The 17,790-nt window shown below is 39.0% G+C and overlaps 1 protein-coding gene across 4 annotated transcripts in view; it reads right to left on the minus strand.

Moving 5' to 3' along the window:
- The window catches only part of DOK7 (docking protein 7), a 69,089-nt gene that overhangs the window by 16,456 nt on the left and 34,843 nt on the right, over positions 1-17,790 (minus strand). For all 4 annotated transcript variants that reach the window (XM_086746694.1, XM_086746696.1, XM_086746695.1 and 1 more), the window contains one exon: positions 4,605-4,647. In XM_086746694.1, coding sequence (XP_086602820.1) covers positions 4,605-4,647 — 43 coding nt within the window. The remainder of the gene's footprint in view (positions 1-4,604; positions 4,648-17,790) is intronic.

The following is a 17,790-nucleotide window of genomic DNA, read 5'->3' on the forward strand; positions in this document are numbered from 1 at the left end:
CGTGAAGGACCCCGTACCGGGGGAGGTGGATGCCTGAAGGCAGCTGTGGCCCGTGGAGGGCCCGCTGGGACAGCCATTCTGGAGGGACTGCACCCCATGAAAGAGATGACCCACACCGGAGCAGTTTCATGAAGGACTGTGGTGTATGGGTGGGACCCCACAATGGAGCAGGGGAGGAATGTGAGGAGTTCTTCCCCCGACCATGAAGCAGCGGCGTAAAACAATGCATGATGAACTGACCGCAATCCCCATTCCCTCTTCCCCCCTGTGCCACTCGGGGGGGAAGGTAGTAGAGATAATGTTAAGCTTGGGAAGAGGGAGGGGTGGAGGGAGGTTATCTTGTTCTCTGTCTCATTATCCTGCTGTTTTTAGTAATAAATGAATAGTTTTTCCCAAGTCAAGTCTGTTTTGCTCGTAACGGTAACTTTAAGGATTTTCTCCCTGTCCTTATCTCAAACCTTGAGCTGTTTTTCTTATATTATCTCCCCTTATTCTCTCGGAGGGTGGGGGGAGTGAGAGAGAGACTGCATAGTCTGGTCCTGATCAGGGCTGAACTACGACATGCATCCTCTCAGAACATTTTCTGTCAAGTATTGTGTAGGTTTGGCATTACAAGCAAAGGAGCTGTCAGATAGCACGAGTGTCTGTTGCAATGCTGAAGAATTTGCTCCCATGGAATATGGAAAAAATAGAACTGCACTGACAAAATGAAAGAAAAGAGAATTTAAAAGACACAAAACAATATTAAAGTATGCTGCTTCCATGGGAGGATATTTGTTAACTTATTTTCCCATTCAGCTATTGATTTTTGTCATGCCAGAGCCTGCAGCACAGAAGAACAGGGAGATGAGACCTCCCACTACAGAAGTTTAATTTGGGTGTTGCAATGCCCAAGGCTGGGTCTGGCTCTTGGGAATGCCTGGGCAATCAGCTACCCTGTAGCTAATGGGAAGGGACAAAAGTTTCTGAAATACAGTGCATACAGCCTGCATGAAATGTCTTCCTCAGAGATTTCAGAGGGACCCTAAGCACTTCTGCAAACTCATTCCAGCTCAATTTTTCTTCTTTAAATAGGAGTCTTGGGATTCAGTCTGCTCAGTTCACTTGGAAAGGTTGGCAACCAAGGACAGAAATAGTGGCACTTTTTCCCCCTCAACAAAACAACATGGCTTAAATATCATTGATAAATCAGGAGAGCTGTGACTGAATTCTATTCAACTGAGAAAATCCAAGTATTTTGAAGGAGAGCGTGAAGACTTTATAAGTAAGGGCTGGAGGTTCCTATCTAAGTTGTTGCAATGAATTAGAAAGCAGCCCAAGATTTAAGTAACAGGCCTAAATCAGAGTGAGAGATGCCACAACTGTTAGGAAATACATTCTAAATGTAAGAATAGCAAAGGACTTCAGCTGAGTTAAGGTGGGTTAAGGATTCTCACTGCAGAACATGCTAAACAAACCCCGGTCTGGCACACACACAGAAGTACATCCTAACCTCAGGGCAGAGGTTTGAGCAAGGCAAACCCTTCAGCCCTGTGTTTCCTATAGTACTTTGACTTAGAGTACCAGAAAGACAATCAAGATAATGACGAGATCCTCAGCTCACCATTCTGTGAAGAAATGTGCTGTCTTTTCGTTCCACCTCTTAACGCTGATTGTGCATCTCATTCATGACCCCTTAATTCAAAACACGTAAGCAGCTCCTGAGAAAAGGGCCTACATGCACATCCCTGAAATTGCATCTAGTAGATGATGCTACAAAATTTCTTAACCATTCATGAGAAACTATGTACAGGTCCCATGAGAACTTCTTAGACCAAATATACTAAACCTAGATGCCTCCAGAATCTGCCAGTCTCAGAAATCAGGAAATCTGAATCATATTTTTAAACCTCTATCCTGTCATGTTATTTTAAGGTCCATAATAATCACAAATCCAGTCTATTATACTTAACAGCAAGCATACTCACGTCATACAACTCCAAAGAATCCCTTACCTTGCTCTCTACTACAAAGCTATGATAACAATGGGAACACTTTCCTCCTACAAATGCAAGCAATCTAATTCAGTCTCTCCTTCTAATCAGTCTTTATGAAGTTATTTATAACAAAGGTAACCAAATTATTTAAACCAGGATTAAATGATTCATCTCATCTTGGGTTTTTTTACATCTAGTAATACAATACAGAATTGTTGTCACTTTTATGAATGCTTTTCAGCTTGCCATTAGAATTAGAAACATTTCTCTGAAGTTGCCAAGTTTATTGCTCAGCATATGTAACTAACAGTAGAAATATAACATCATCACCCACATTCAGTATCAATAAACTGAAAAATATTTAAACAATTGATTCTGACTCTTTAACTTCACTTCTTGCTACAGAACTGACGCGTTGAAGAGAAAAATATTGTACAGCACATAACACTGGAAGAAGTGGGTTTGCATTAGTACAATGTATTTGAATGAAAATACAATACAATCTTTTCTGTGATAAAAAGACGTGTTCGTGACTACGTGGACTGCTACACTAGCAGACACTAGAACTGTGTATTGGGTCACTGTACAAGCATTCGTGGCAGTAGAGGTATCTTGCCTATCTTGTGCAGGACAGGTTTTGAAAGCAGTTACCTCAGATTAGTGTGCCCTTATGTCATCCTTAACAACGATTTAAAAAATCATAATAGAGAAACATAGAAAAGCTCTAATGCTGTTCCTTTAGTCCAACAGAACTGTTCGAATGACTGCGCAGCACCCAGGGACCTTCAGTTAATGGCTTGGATTAAAGATGGTGAAAGCAAAACATTCAAAGGCTATAGTACTATTTTGAAAGCTTTGCAATGCCAAGTTCAATTTTAATTGAAATGTTCACGTATATAAAAGGCAATACTTTAAAATTTACCATCTGAGGATAATACAAATGTGATGAGACAAAGAAAACATGAGTTTCTTTTGTATTCTGAAAAATAGTGTAGTATTGAAGAATAAAGTTCTACGGGTATATGATGAGAGCATTTGCAGGATGAAACCCCACAGAGATTTCTAAAAACTTCAGTCACTGGCTTTAGATGCTGCATTTGCCTAAAGCCTTTATACTTATTCCAACAAGTATTTAGTTCTTTTCTTAAACAATATTTTCCCAGTGTAGCAGACATGAAAACTCACCCACTCAAATTTCTTCAGTTTGTATCTTCCCTTTCTGTTGATCTAAAAATCTGTTCTGTATTTCTACATTTCCAATTTGCTTAATTATAGGTTTTATCAAAACAGCTAACTCCTTCATCTGCATGAATAGTCTGAGATTAAGTTTTTGTCAGACATTGTTTGCATCCACAATTAATTTGCCACTGAAATTAATGCAGAAATAATATTGTGCCCACCACACACAGCTATAGACCTAAGTTCCCCTGTATTTACACACACTTTAATCATAAGTGCTCTGGTTCACTTGGGTTGATTAGAGGACAAGAAACCTGAGTACCAGAAGGAAAGGTAAAATTAGAGTTAATGATTCAATTTATGCTTCTGCTTACACCTCTATAAATCAAGAGTAGTTCCACTGACTCGAGTGGAATAACTAGGAACAAGACCTGCTAAACACTCCTGGATTTTCTCCTGCTAAGACCGACAAAGGAATAGAGTTACTTATGACCTTCTCTAGAGGCACCTCCTGATCCTAGGTATCTTACTGGATTTGTTCACACAAGTATCAATCAGTTATACTTCTTTACGTATTTGCAAAGGTTTTTTAAAGTAATAAAGAAACCCAAGCACAAAGAGCTGTTCTATGTCTACTGGAAGCAGGCAATCTGAGAAATTTAATGGATCCGCTGAATTATCAGGTAAACAGTTTAAGGAATACAAAGATGTTTAAGATACTGAACAACTTCTGAGCAGACATCTCTCAAAGGAATAAGATGGAGCAAGTATACCAAACCAAATGCTTACAAAATGTTATCTCTGGAGTAAAATGATGATACAAGGAGTGCCAGTTTGGCTACGGTAGACAGAAAACTCCAGATGATCAACACATTCTACTGATAGGCAGATTTACAATGGAAAGACAGTCAGTGTGTTACCTTAGCCTAAATAATCTTTCCAGGCCAGATACTCAGCTTCCTCCCTTTATTGATTTTGTCAGTCAACCAATAGTTCCACTGACACGCGAGAAGCATCTCCATGTTGCCTCTGGTAAGGATCCACTCCTGTGGTTTTGTGTTATTTAGAAAACTGGGTATACACACTGAACGCATAAATCAAGTTTCCCTTTGACGTTAATATGGCCTGAAAAGAACACTCTTGACGTTCTTCAACTATGTAAGTAGAAAAAGCACTAAGCAACTTCATATGGAAACTGACAACTTTGAACTTCTTTGGATTACAAAAGGAAGGGAAAAACAAATATATTAACCTTTGCAACCAAAGAAACTACAGTTACAATATATTTCATAATTGGCAGTCACAAATTGCAGCCATAAAATCAACCACAAACAGGACACCTCTCAATATAGTCTTGAGTTCTGCTTGCATACATCTTCTGTTTCTCTCATCACAATTTGGGATATAAGCATTATTTTTTAGCAAAGCAAATAACTAAATGTCTCCTACCTGATATAGCTGGTAAGACTCCAGACTGTAATATTGCTGTTCCCTAAAGAAAACAGAAAATTTTAGAATGAAAAATCTTTACAAGAAATAGAAACTTTACAAAATATAGGAAGAATGGCAGAGAAATCACTTCACCATCACAAAAGCTTAAATGCGTTTTTAAAATCCAGAATAGACGCAAAGGTTTTCAGACCTGAAGGTGTTCAGAACACACATCAGTAAGGTGTAAAGCCTTCACGTACCTTAGTAAAGGCTAACTAACTTGGCTTTGGGTGCTTTGCAACAAGTATAGCAGGCACAGTGTAGCTTAGCACTATTGAATCGGTCCTAATTTTAACTGCAAAGAGCAGGAAAATTTTTTATTCCGAAGCAGATGATACCAAGCTGGAGTAACAGGACTGATGTATGTAAATTAAGGTCACGCCTATATTTGCAATGGTAGGTGCTGTGAGCAGATCGAAGCCTGGTGTGTTTCTGACTCAGCTCCGTAAAATCAACTTATTTTATCCTAGAGCTCACATTGACTTCAGACTGCCTACAAATCCCACCTGTGACATCAAGGTCTTTCTAGAAAAGCTTTGTGCCATCTCAAGTGCTTCACATTGGGTGTACCACAGTGGTACAATGGCAGCTGACGCACATCAAAGCAGTCAGGCGTAGAGTACCAGTGCCCATTCACACTTATGAGTAAGTGCATTCCAAAACACACTTGCAGGCCAGGTTTCTCGCCAGCTATACTATCGATGTCATTCAAAGCTGACCTGAAGGACACTGGCACTTCCATCTCCAGATGCTATCAAGGCTGCTCCTGCGTGGCAGCATCAAGGCAGGCTGTGAAGTCACTCTGGTCTGTGCTACTGACCACCACCCTGCCAAAGAGATCTTTTATTTCTGTGACCTTGGTGAGAAGAATTCATCATCATGATCCATTCTTTTTCATAAATAAATGTGTCTTCTGGACATTTAAGTGGAAAAACATTATATATCTATGGGAGCTGAGCAGTAATGCTGCTTAATTTCAAAGCAATAAAATTCCATTTTATATTGGCCGTAATTTTCTTCACCTAAATACACAAACTTGTGATCTGTGATAACTCTCCATTTCCTATGCTTTCTTACAAAGTGGTGGCTTTTCAGACACTCTTAGGACTTTACATATACTTGACCTGTATCTTCCCCTTATAAAGTCACTGTGTTGACTTCCCAAAATTTCTCAGCATGAAAAAAAAAAAAAAAATCGACTATTAACTTATTATCCAGGTAGAAGTTCGAGTCATACTAATTCCTGCACAACTTTTTCTTAATGTAGACATACTAAGATGTAAAGCTCATTACATGTGACCGTCACAAGAACTGTCAGAGCTAGCAACTAGATCCAACTTCAGTTCAAGTAGGTGGAAATGCTTTTTTTTTTTGTTTTGATGGATCTTACAATGAACCAGATAAAAAAAGATTAGAAAACATTACGCTGATTTTGTTTCAGCCAATAAAATATACAAAAAAAAAAAAAGCTTAATTGGACAAATTGCAGGGGGTGTAAGGTTTTTTTTTTTTAAAAAAAAAAAAAACAGTTTTGAAATCTGCAATACAGAACAATTTTGAACAGCGGAATAACACACGATATACAGGATGTTTCTGCCTGATCCTATTGCAAACATTCTAATGTTTAATTAGATATAATTAAATACTGATATAATTAAATACTGAATCTACAGCTTCAGTATTTACTTGAGCTTTTGTGCTAGTTGTATATTTTAATATGAGACACCAAATTTGAGAAATAACATCCCACTGCATTTCAGAAAAAGAGCATTTTATTAATTTAACCTTCGTGGATGTTATTTGTTTCTATAGTTACTGTGTGCCACCACAGAAGTTGCTGCTTTCATTTGGGGAATATGCAGAAGTCTCTGCAGAAATAAAGGACAGAGGACTTCAGAGTCCATTATGAGCAATATCCTACAGGTTTAGGTAACAATATTTTTTCCATTACAATAGAACTATAAATTTTTAATCACAATTATTTATTGTAGACTTGGAAAATGTTTTTTTCCTATCCCCAGTAACTTATTAGGGGTTTACTAATACTGAATACAAAAAATAATTTCCCTGACTTTGGATACGTCTGTGGATGTAAAGGAGATTATGCTGCCTCGGAAGGTAGCATCTGCTGGCTTACTTAACGGAACAGAAAGTGGCAGACTGCAGTGCTGAAATGCATAAACATCACATTTCGCTAATAAGAAAGTATGTCACAACTTTCTGGCAACTTTTTTCCTTTTAAAAATAAATCTTTGTTTTTCCTAACTTGGGGGAGTGGGACTGCATGTTATTTAGTTCACAAAGTCAATAAAAAATTGTTTTGGGGGAGGGAAAAAATACCCTTTTCTTCCTCACCTTTGCCTCTAGATCTCTAGATTCATTAATCTGCACAGCCTTGCTATCATTCAGAGCACGGGACTGATGCATAAAACCAGATAGCAAGTCAGAAAAATATTTTTAGCTCTTTTTCCATAAATGTATTACACATCAGAATATACTAAAATATGGGAAAAACATGGATAGAAATAAAGTCTCGAAAGCAGAAAACCTGAAAGGCGATCGAAAGCTCTTTGAAGAAAGAATGGCATTTTGTTCTTTGTTTCTACATAGGCTCCCAGAGAGGAGTCCTCTTTCATCATTACAGATGTTACAAGCAACAGTAATGCAAAAAATAAGGAATAAACTGAGTATTTTGATAGTGATTGGTTTTCTTCTTACCTTATAGCAAAGTTGTTTTTTGCAAACTAGCGTAAGCTCTTACTTGCTAAACAGCTCTGCTCTGCTCCCCCTGTAAATTCAAGTTATAACTACTTGATTTACTTGCAAATTAAGTTTTGCTGGTTTTCTCTCCCCTCAGTTTTGCACAAGTAGAGCACTTCTGCAAAAAATGAGTATTAAAAATCAGCAATATCAAACTGTTAAAAACATTCCTGTTGCAGAATTTTTTTTTTGGTGATGTGCTGCTTAGTGCAAGTTAAAATCAATCAACGGGGCTTTCTGACCCCTCAATGTGAGTGAAAATTCAAACCATCATTCATCTTTTATTCTGCACATCATATATGACATGGAAATAACTGAAAAAAAATAAAGAAAGATCATTTTGTTAACATAGAATAATTTGGTTTGGAAGAGACCTTTAAAGGTCATCTAGTCCAACCCCCCTGCAAGGAGCAGGGACATCTCCAACCAGATCAGGTTGCTCAGAGCCTCATCCAACCTGGCCTTGAACGTTTCCAGGGATGGGGCATCCACCACCTCTCTGGGCAACCTGCTCCAGTGTTCCACCACCCTCAGTGTAAAAAATTTCTTCTTTATGTCCAGTCTGAATCTGCCTCCTCCTATTTTAAAACCATTACCCCTCATCCTATCACTACATGCTCTTGTGAAAAGTCCCTCTCCAGCTTTCCTGTAGGTCCCCTTTAGGTACTGGAAGACCGCTATAAAGTCTCCCTGGAGCCTTCTCCTCTCCAGACTGAACAGTTTGTCCAACAATGGAGTCTTATTTCATGCCTGGAACTAGTCACTCTTATAAAATAAATTCTAAAAAGTTTTTCATAAAAATGTACAAATTAGGTAAGATGAGAAAATTGATAAAGGCTAGACAGATAATATAAAATAATTATACTTTCAAAGCCATTGTTAGAAGATTAGATTATACTTGACAAAGAAAGATACAAAAAGGCAAACAGAAGTTAGATGTAACTTTACGTCAGATGTGGAACACTGATAAAATATCATTGATTTATAATGAATAGACAAAGACAACAAATAACTAAATGAATCAGATGTGATCAGATTAAAAAATTATTCTGAGATAATAACAAAAATAAAACCAGTCTTTTGTTATCAAGTGATTTTTCCAGACTATAAAATTGTTATCTTCATTGCCATTTCAATATATCACATCCTATTATTTCTGCAGCTCTCAGGCCTCCTGCTGCAATTGTCTGTAAGAGAGAGTCTGCTCTTACAGCGGCTACCACTAAGGCAATTCAGTAGAAAGAACAGTGTCGGAGATCTAAAAGCTATCTTTTGTAATTCTACAACACCCAGGTAAAACATGTCTTTGTCTGTAGGAGAAACTTTTAAAATTATTGAGGTGTAATGTACAAATGTAAATGCATGGGTTTCAAATGCAATATCTCAACCTACCACACGATTACACCAAAGAAGAAAAGGGGTAAGTGACCTCACCTAAATAACATGCTTTTGTTATGCCTGCTGTGATATTTAGACAAAAACTAACAAAGTGAGTATCTAAATCCTGCATATCTCATAATATTACTCATAAATATAAGTTAAATATCTTTATGATGTAGATTATTTTATCTATGACCCAAGAGCTGAGTGCTGAAGTATGCGATGCATGGTTGTTAGTTCAAACGGCCTCACCACTACAACACCCCCAGTAAATGGATATGTACCACTTGTATATCACACATCATGAACTACATGTCCAGGGCTATTTTAACTCTGGTAATGATCTGGCTGCTGTCAGATGACATTCATTTTTGATGTTCTGCTTCCAAATATCTTGGGTAGGGTTCAATGATAGATGGCAGGAGAATCCACTAGTTGGATATGCTGGCTCATTATTCATAGATTAGCTCTGTTGCCCTTAACAGCTAAACAGAACCTAAGCCTTGGGATTTATTTCTGTGTGTGCAAATAACCATCATACTACATAATCCTTTTACAGTCAAAATGGACTTTTTTTCCCCTGTGCATATTTGATATATCTTTGTTTTTCCCCTTTTTTTTTTCAAGTTTCATTTGTTTTAATTCAAAATTTCATTCAGTTTAAATTTCATTAAATATACAAATTACAAGACAATTTTTGATTTTAAAAATTACAAGACAAAAATATTGTCCCATATAAAGCGCAGTATGCCTACCTTTCTCTGTATACTCAAATCACTTTCCATGAACTACATACCCAATTCTGCTCCACTGCTGCTAATGGGAGTTTTAGTCTTTGGACACGAGATCACTCCCAAAGACCAGATCTTCCAGTATAAACTCCAAAGCAAGGAGAAACGATTACTATACTGCATAATTTCCTATTATTGGAAGAAGTTTGCCAGATCCATAGTGACAAGAGTCATCATACCAGCTTTGTGAGCTCATCTCTGTGGTGTAAAAAAAGAAGCGAGGAGCTTACAAGTCAGATAAACAGAAGAAAATGAAGGAAAATATTCCCTTAAGACTAATCACTCCCATTACTGGCTGTCAGGGTAGGAACTCATAGATAGATGTTTATATAAAAATGTATTTTCAAAGAAACAAAACATGTTTTTTGTTTCATATTTTCCTCCTAAAAAGGAGGAAACCACACTTCCAAGAAAAAGTAGATCAGCTTCTGTAGATTGTAATGCTGAGCTGGGCTCCGTCATCACTGGCAAGAGGAATGAAATGCCACTTGCCTGATAACTGTCAACATTTCAGACAGACCTCATCAGTCACAGCTTATGTCATTCCCTTTGTGTATCTTTAGAAATAAAGCTTTTCTTTCAGCTCATCTAAGTTTGGCAGCTTTTTATAGCTCCATTATTGTCACTCTAGTACGAGTTAGAGTTCTCAGCCCAGGAAAGACATGGACCTGTACGAGCGAGTCCAGAGGAGGGCCACAAAAATGATCAGAGGGCTGGAGCATCTCTCCTGTGAAGAAAAGCTGAGAGAGTTAGAGCTGTTCAGCCTGGAGAAGAGAAGGCTCCAGGGAGATCTTATTGTGGCCTTCCAGTACCTAAAGGTGGCCTACAGGAAAGATGGAGAGAAACACTTTAGCAGGGCCTGTAGCAACAGGACAAGGGGTAATGGTTTTAAACTAAAAGAGGGTAGATTCAGACTGGACGTAAGGAAGAAATTTTCTACACTGGGGGTGGTGGAACACTGGATCAGGTTGTCCATAGAGGTGGTAGATGCCCCATCCCTGGAAACATTCAAGGCCAGGCCGGATGAGGCTCTGAGCAACCTGATCTGGTTGGAGATCCTCCTTGCAGGTGGGTTGGATGAGATGATCTTTTAAGTCCCTTCCAACCCAAACTATTCTATGGTTCTGTGATTTTTCAGTGTCATTTGCTTTAGTCTAAGCACATGTATGAAGTTTTGCCCCAGTCTGGGTCCTCAGGCTGGAAGAAGAAAGGCTCAACATAAACGAGAGGCTCCCAGATTCTTCTTGTTATGAAAGAGGAATTCATACTCAATACAGTAATAGAAGTAACTATTTGCACTGAGATTTTCATTCAGCACATACCAAAAATGTCCTCATAAACAGAAAGAATGCATTGCAACATTGGACAGTTGCTTAATTTTCACAGAGAATATGATCTAGATTTTTTCTCATCTCCCTTCCTTTATTTTAAAGCTATTGTGCAATATCAAGACCATGCAAAACATCCTGTTTTTCAAGAGAAAACCATCAAAATCATGACTCAAAAATCCAGAGGATGGTCCCTGAAAAGCAGAAACTGTGAAGCAGACTTCTCAAACATCAAACACTCTCATGCCTGCTTTATATAGCTGGTGGCCCTTCATCACCATCCCTCTGACTGCTTCGCGTAGTTTGTGTGTAGAGGGAGGCAGCAGGTTACAGTTACACTATATAGTTTATGACAGTAGTGTCTTGAACCATCAGCAACTTCACAAAGGAGCAAAGGACACAGTGAGAAATTCTGAATGAAGGTTTTGAAATTAGAATCATAAAAACAGAAAAGCGTCAATTGCTTTTAGAAAATGGAAGAGAAAAATCTTGAACATGCCCAAAGTTCCGCAAAGCTCAGATATTTCAGCAAAAAGAAACGAGTCCCTGATGAAACTGACAGTTAAGGTACTTTCCTCATAAGGATTAAAAGACTATGACTTATTCTTGGAGCAAATCACCATAAAACATTAAAGTTGGAATGCCTAGGCTGCCACAGGGGAAAAAAAAAAAGGTTCCTAGGAAAGGTCAGTAAATACAGACACATGGAGCAACCTTTAAAGGTCATCACCTTTAATGGGCTGTTTCACAATGCCCAGCAGTTGATCAGGTTCTGAACAAAAGATACAAGATTATTTAACTCTGCGATCCTGCATTACAACTCCAACTGAAAGAGAAACTCCTGTCCATGGCATGCTTCAGGTGCAGGGCTCTGATTTCAGCCACAAACTTCTGATTACTCAGCTTCATCTGTCGCAAGCCAACTGTCGGCTTACAGAAAGATTGCTGAAGTCAGTTCAGAAACATCTTGGTTTGCTCAGCCAAGCCCAAACATCAGCTATTTTCTGAAGCATGAAGCTGGCAATTCCAGTGGCACTGGCAAGCCATGCTCTGTGTCAGATCAAAATGTGCCTCCTAAAACCTGTGGGATAATCACAGCTCAGCTCATCTGCAAGTTACAGGTGTTTAAACAAGAGATGAGAAAGAATGAAAAGTATTGTTTAGTTCTAGCCCAGATTTGTGCGCTCATCTTCTCTCTCTCATGTGTTTACAGAGGGACTCTTCAGCTGTGATTTTGATATGCTATCAAAATATATGTTTGATACCTTGAGAGGGGCCTTCAGCTTCTTGCTGCAGTCTTCTCAGCTACCCACAGCCACAGCCATTTGTCACCCAATCTAGAATACGCCCATTGGCACCAGAATATGACCATTAGCTCCAAAAATGATGCGGCTTTCCTTTAGCACGCTCTGAAGCCATCCACTCAAGGCAGAGAAAGAAAAGCTGGGGCGAGTCCTCCGCCACAGCCACCGCAAAGCCTGGATCCAGCTGCCCAGCCTCCACCCTGAGATGAAAGCCATCTCCAGCTGCCAGCTAGCAGCAACAGCTCTGAAATTCGGATGGCAGGAGTCTCAGTTGCAATGCTGAGGGGTCACATTTCAAGCTCTGCTACTGATAATATGTGGGAAAGCTGACACAGCAACAAGGAACATGATTTGCTCATCTTCTGTTTTTCAAAACCGGACCTAGAATTACTGCACATCGAAGAGTCATGCTAGAAGTGCGCTGAACAACCGGACTGTGACAGAATTACATGGTCACACACCACTTTTTCCACGGGACATCTGCCTCATTCACTGCACAAGAGGGACACGTGTGGGTAAAATCAAGATGGCATGAGGAACTGTAAATCTGTCAGTTCCTTAACAGTGAGAGGCTTAAGTTTTCAACCTAAATAACATCCTTTTAACATCACACACATATCTTATTATGTACAAAGTATTCAGACAGAATTCTAGAGGAAACAGCTATGCAATACCATCCAGTGCATATAAAATATCTGGTGTAAACATGTCAGTGAGGTTTTGTGTCTGTTTCCAGGCAATACTACAAGTCAACCTCGCATACTTGCTAGACAAAAAACAAAGTCAAGAGCACGTACAGCTGGTCCAAAGCAGTTAACACTCATTCCAAGTAGACAGCAAACTCTGAACGCACAAAACATCAGACCATCATAAGCTGTCCTAACAGCACTATCAGCTAGACAGCTTGTGGTTACAGAGAAATACCTAAAACCACAACAATTTAAGAAACAAATAAATATTAGAGCACTGGAACAGGTTGCCCAGAGAGGTAGCAGATGCCCAGTCCCTGGAAACATTCAAGGCCAGGTTGGATGAGGTTCTGAGCAACTTGATCTGGTTGAAGATGTCCCTGCTTCTTGCAGGGGGGTTGGACTAGATGGCCTTTAAAGGTCCCTTCCAACCCAAACCATTCTATGATTCTATGAAAATAAAGACATTCCACCACCTCCTTCAAACACAGATTTTGGTCTTGTCTTATAATTTTTCAAAGTAATTTCATAAGGTTTGAGTTTCTCATGGTTCTTCAAAAAATTGGTATGACAGTTCCAGATCAAACAAGACTACTAAATACTTCTTAGACTTTAAGAGTCTGTCCTCCTTAACCACAGGTAACAATCAGAAGCACTAGTTTCCATATAGGTAGAACCACTTCGTTATTTCATGGAGGTTTTGTAAGGACAGATACAGTGACAAGCTGCAGAAGGAGATACTGCAGTAGCAAACTCTCTAGGTAGATCTGTATAAGGAACTCATATGAAAAGTAGACACTAATTATTATGAATATTGCTGAACAGATGATCTCATCCAAGCTTCCTGACAGACTTCACAGCACAAAGACACTGGAGCATGATCAGAACATGTTTCACTCACAGTTAATGATACAAGACGACTTCCAAAGCAGGAGCTGAGAAATTCGGCCAGCCAGAAGAAATGGCTAAGCCATTCTGCCTCTGAGACCAATTTTAATTCAATGTATTTGATAAACATGGCCAGAATTGGTGCAGGAGATACAAGGCAGGAACTAAAAACAGTTCTTCACGAAAAATAAAAACACTGTATGCAAATGTCATAGGGTATATTCATCAAACATGACAACTGGGGCATAGCAACTCCTGATTTCACAGCACAGAACCCTGAACAAATACATCTGTGAACGGATGCTAGATACATAATAAAACATATTAACATCAGCCTTCACTGCCTTATCTTTCACCAGATGTATCTCATAACAATCATTCTGCATTCAGGACATGAAAGACCCCTTAGACAACTGCCAGTAAAATAAACCATCAAATACACTGAGCTCAGAAATGAGAACTACTTTTTCTCCAAATATGAGAATCCTCTTCAGAAATATTTGGGTCTAAGATCCAGGGCAGATACTCCTGATAGAATCTTAAGTTCAGTGTATCATACTTTCCTAGGAACAAAATATAGCCAGCCAATTCCTCTGGTTAATAAAAATCAGATACATTGCCTTCCCCCTAACTCCTCAGCTGAGCTGATTTACAGTAGCAGAAGTTCTGTTCTGGAATTTTATGAAAATGGACAATTTTTAATTTAAGCATAAGACACATAGCAGATTTTCCAATTCACAACAGTGTTGCCAACTTTTTAGAGATTTTTTCACAGCAACATTACATTCCTTGTTCAGCTAGGCTCTTGTTAGTTAAACCATGTCTCCAAAGGTAGATACAGAAATTCCAGCTGTAATTCTTAAGCAAAAAAGTTCAAATAGATGTTTGTCCTGACTGTTGAAGGTTCAGCAGTGCACCCACAGCATTGCTTTAACCATTCACATTTCCACAGGTGAACACAAGTGCTGTTATTTACAATGCAGCTGAATAACAGTGCCTGTTATGCAGTAAGGCCAGTATAAAGCTTTAGCCGTGCAAAAACACAGGATGTGTTTCTCTTTTAGAAGGGGTAAGCTGTTTATGAACAATAAAAATCAAGGTTAGCTATAGTAAGTTATACGTTCACATTCTTACAGAAAGAGAGTAGAATTGCAGGCATCTGTGTCTACAGCTGTAATTTAACATGAAAAGAGGATTATTTCAAACTGAACTCAGTTCTGATAACTGAGGGAAAAACATCTTTTTATTTTTATTCTTTAATAGGGACTGGCACTTCTAAAGTCCTGTCAAGTGCAATGGAAACAAAGGCATGTACACAAAGTCAGAGAGGTTTCTATTCCATGTGTTCTGGTTTATAGTCCATAGATTCCAGTTTCCAACAGGGGGTAGCATTACACTGCTACAAGAACATTTGATATTTAAAATGCACTCACTTTCCCCACATTTGCGAGTCTGAGCTTCCTTGTACAACAGATCTGTTAATTTCCACTTATTCTGCACCAGGTGAAAACCACTCCAGGAAGAGACTCCAGAGAAACTACCGCACCACTGAAAAGAAGGCTCAGATGGGGCCCAAACAGGCATGAGTGACAGCAGACTCGACTCCACCGTGCAGACAAGCAGCAGAGCGGTGTTCTCATCTCACGCTTCTTGCTCAGCACGTAAAAGAAACAGAAGAGGCAAGGTGCACATAGGCTGGATGCAACACCTCACTTGATCCCTTTCTTTTGTGTTTTAAAGTTCACGAGACTAAACGTGTCACCACTGAGTAGCTCAGTACTGCAGAAATTCTGTGAAATTAGGAGGGCTTGACAAATGAGAAGAGTTGTTCTACATTTTCTGAGCCTAGTACATCCCAGTAGAAACAACAGAGTTTTGCTGCAGTAGGAGCATTAGCCCCTTTCAAGATTTTTAAAGTCAATACAAAAGTACTATTTAGCAGGAAGCCTGGAGAGACTCAAAATAAATGAAGAGGACAATCATTAACACATACACATATGCACCCATGCACCCATGCACTCACAAAGGGATTCGGATACCCTTGCTCTCTTGATTCGCAAAGGAGTGATTTACAGCAAATTTACACCAGAAGAGACATGTAAGACCAAAGGTCCAGTAATCCATTCATTTCTTGACACAGAGACATACCTTCTCTGATGAGGAAAGGGGATGAGCTTCAATCAACACACATAAGAGACATTATACACTTTTCAATGAAGAATAGCTCCTACGCCACTGCATTGAGAAGCACCCTAACTCATCACAAGTATTCTTGTCAAAAGGTTCTGATTAACAGAAAATCAATTCCATCAACGACACAAAATTGCATAAAGTATGCCTTTTACTCAAGTTTTCTGCTTGCAACAAGAGTTTAAATCCAAGTCATCTTTTCATGAAGAAAAGGGAATTTTTTTTTGCAAATAAAGTTAACACCACCACAGCTACAGTGACAAACAGTCACGGCTCAAATGTGGAAATATTTCAAAAGCTGGCCAAGTGAAATCTCGGATGTTAGAGACAAATTAAACCTACCTCTACAGATTCTTAGAGATGGAGAGTTTATGTTAAGCTATAACTACCATTTTGAAATGTTCACCTAGGGACTGCCTTAAGGAAAGCCTGTTCTTCCTTCTACTTCCCCCAAAGAGTGTTGCTCCTCAGCGAGAGCTTAGCTTGTGCTTGCACTAAAAATACACTTGGGCCTGTTATGTAGCCGATGGAGCTGTGCCAATTTACATTAGACTAGTTATTTGATTCCTTCCTTCGAACCCATTCCACATAAAGACACAAAGAAAAGAATCCTTGTAATAACCTGTGCATCCTGCTCCACACAGAGAGAACTAGAGTGGGCTTAATTACAAGACTATGAAGAATAAAAACTAAAGCCTTGCAATATTGTCTTCACATTCATTTTCCTTCTTTGTCAACCTCACATTTAGAGCTAAGGTTAGCCAACTTCTCCCAGAAAAAAAAATTAACAAGATAATCAATGATGATCATTAGAAAGAAATGGATAGAGCTAGAAGGACAAATAAGTGAGAGAAAGCTCAAAATAGTAAAATTAAGACACGTGTTTTCCTTTCTCCCCAGCCCATCACTGAAATTATGGTTTGTCAAAGGTACTGAAACTATAATTAAGCTGCACAGCTTCAAAGGATACAGATACTTAACTATGCATGGGGGCTGTTCCCAGGCTGCTTCTGTATCAGAGAGCACTGCTATAAATTATTAGGTATAATTATTTCTGTAGTTTTCCAAAGCTTTCTATAGCAGTTATCTCCATAGCACATGTGCTCTGCTTGACTTTGTGTCTCAAGGAATGAAATGAATTGGCAAACTTCATCTGGAAATGTTTTCCTAGTGCTCAGAGGATTCAAGTATACAGTTACTAGCCCTGATATAGCCCACTTAGCACTTCTCTGTCCTTGTAATAAACTAGATCTGGAAAAGGTTTGTATTTCCTTAATATTTTCCGGGCTCAAATTTCTTGTGCATTCAAAATTGCTTCCAATCAGCATTGAATTAGCAGAGGATTCCACAGAATCCAGACTACTGCAGAGGATGTGGCTAGGGGAGAGGGAGCACAGCCAGAGTTCGTGTCCCACTGATTCCCAGCTGTTGAAACAGTCATTTCAGTTGATTGACAGCTGGCTGCTGCAGTTTAGACTGTGAATAGCCCAATATCCTCATGTGACAAGACTTAGGAGCACAAAGTCAGCTTTAAAGCCCATCTATCCTTTGGACTTGTGTGGAATTGAACTGCTTCAGAGAAAGTATGGACAACTACTTACTTTCATCTACTCTGCTTTAGGAAAGGAAACATGGAAATACATAAAAAATAACGCCTAGGAAGACATACAAGCAGAGCCTGTATGCAGCAAAGGCACTTCACTGCAGCCAAGAATCTGTAAGACTCTGGTACACACTCACCCCATCCTGGCTGTCATTTATCACATGGATCACATCAATAGATACTTGTTTTGATCTTAACATCCCCATCCCAC

This window comes from Chlamydotis macqueenii, chromosome 4 (genome assembly GCF_036417535.1).
Source record: "Chlamydotis macqueenii isolate bChlMac1 chromosome 4, bChlMac1.mat, whole genome shotgun sequence".
Classification (NCBI taxonomy): Eukaryota; Metazoa; Chordata; class Aves; order Otidiformes; family Otididae; genus Chlamydotis; species Chlamydotis macqueenii.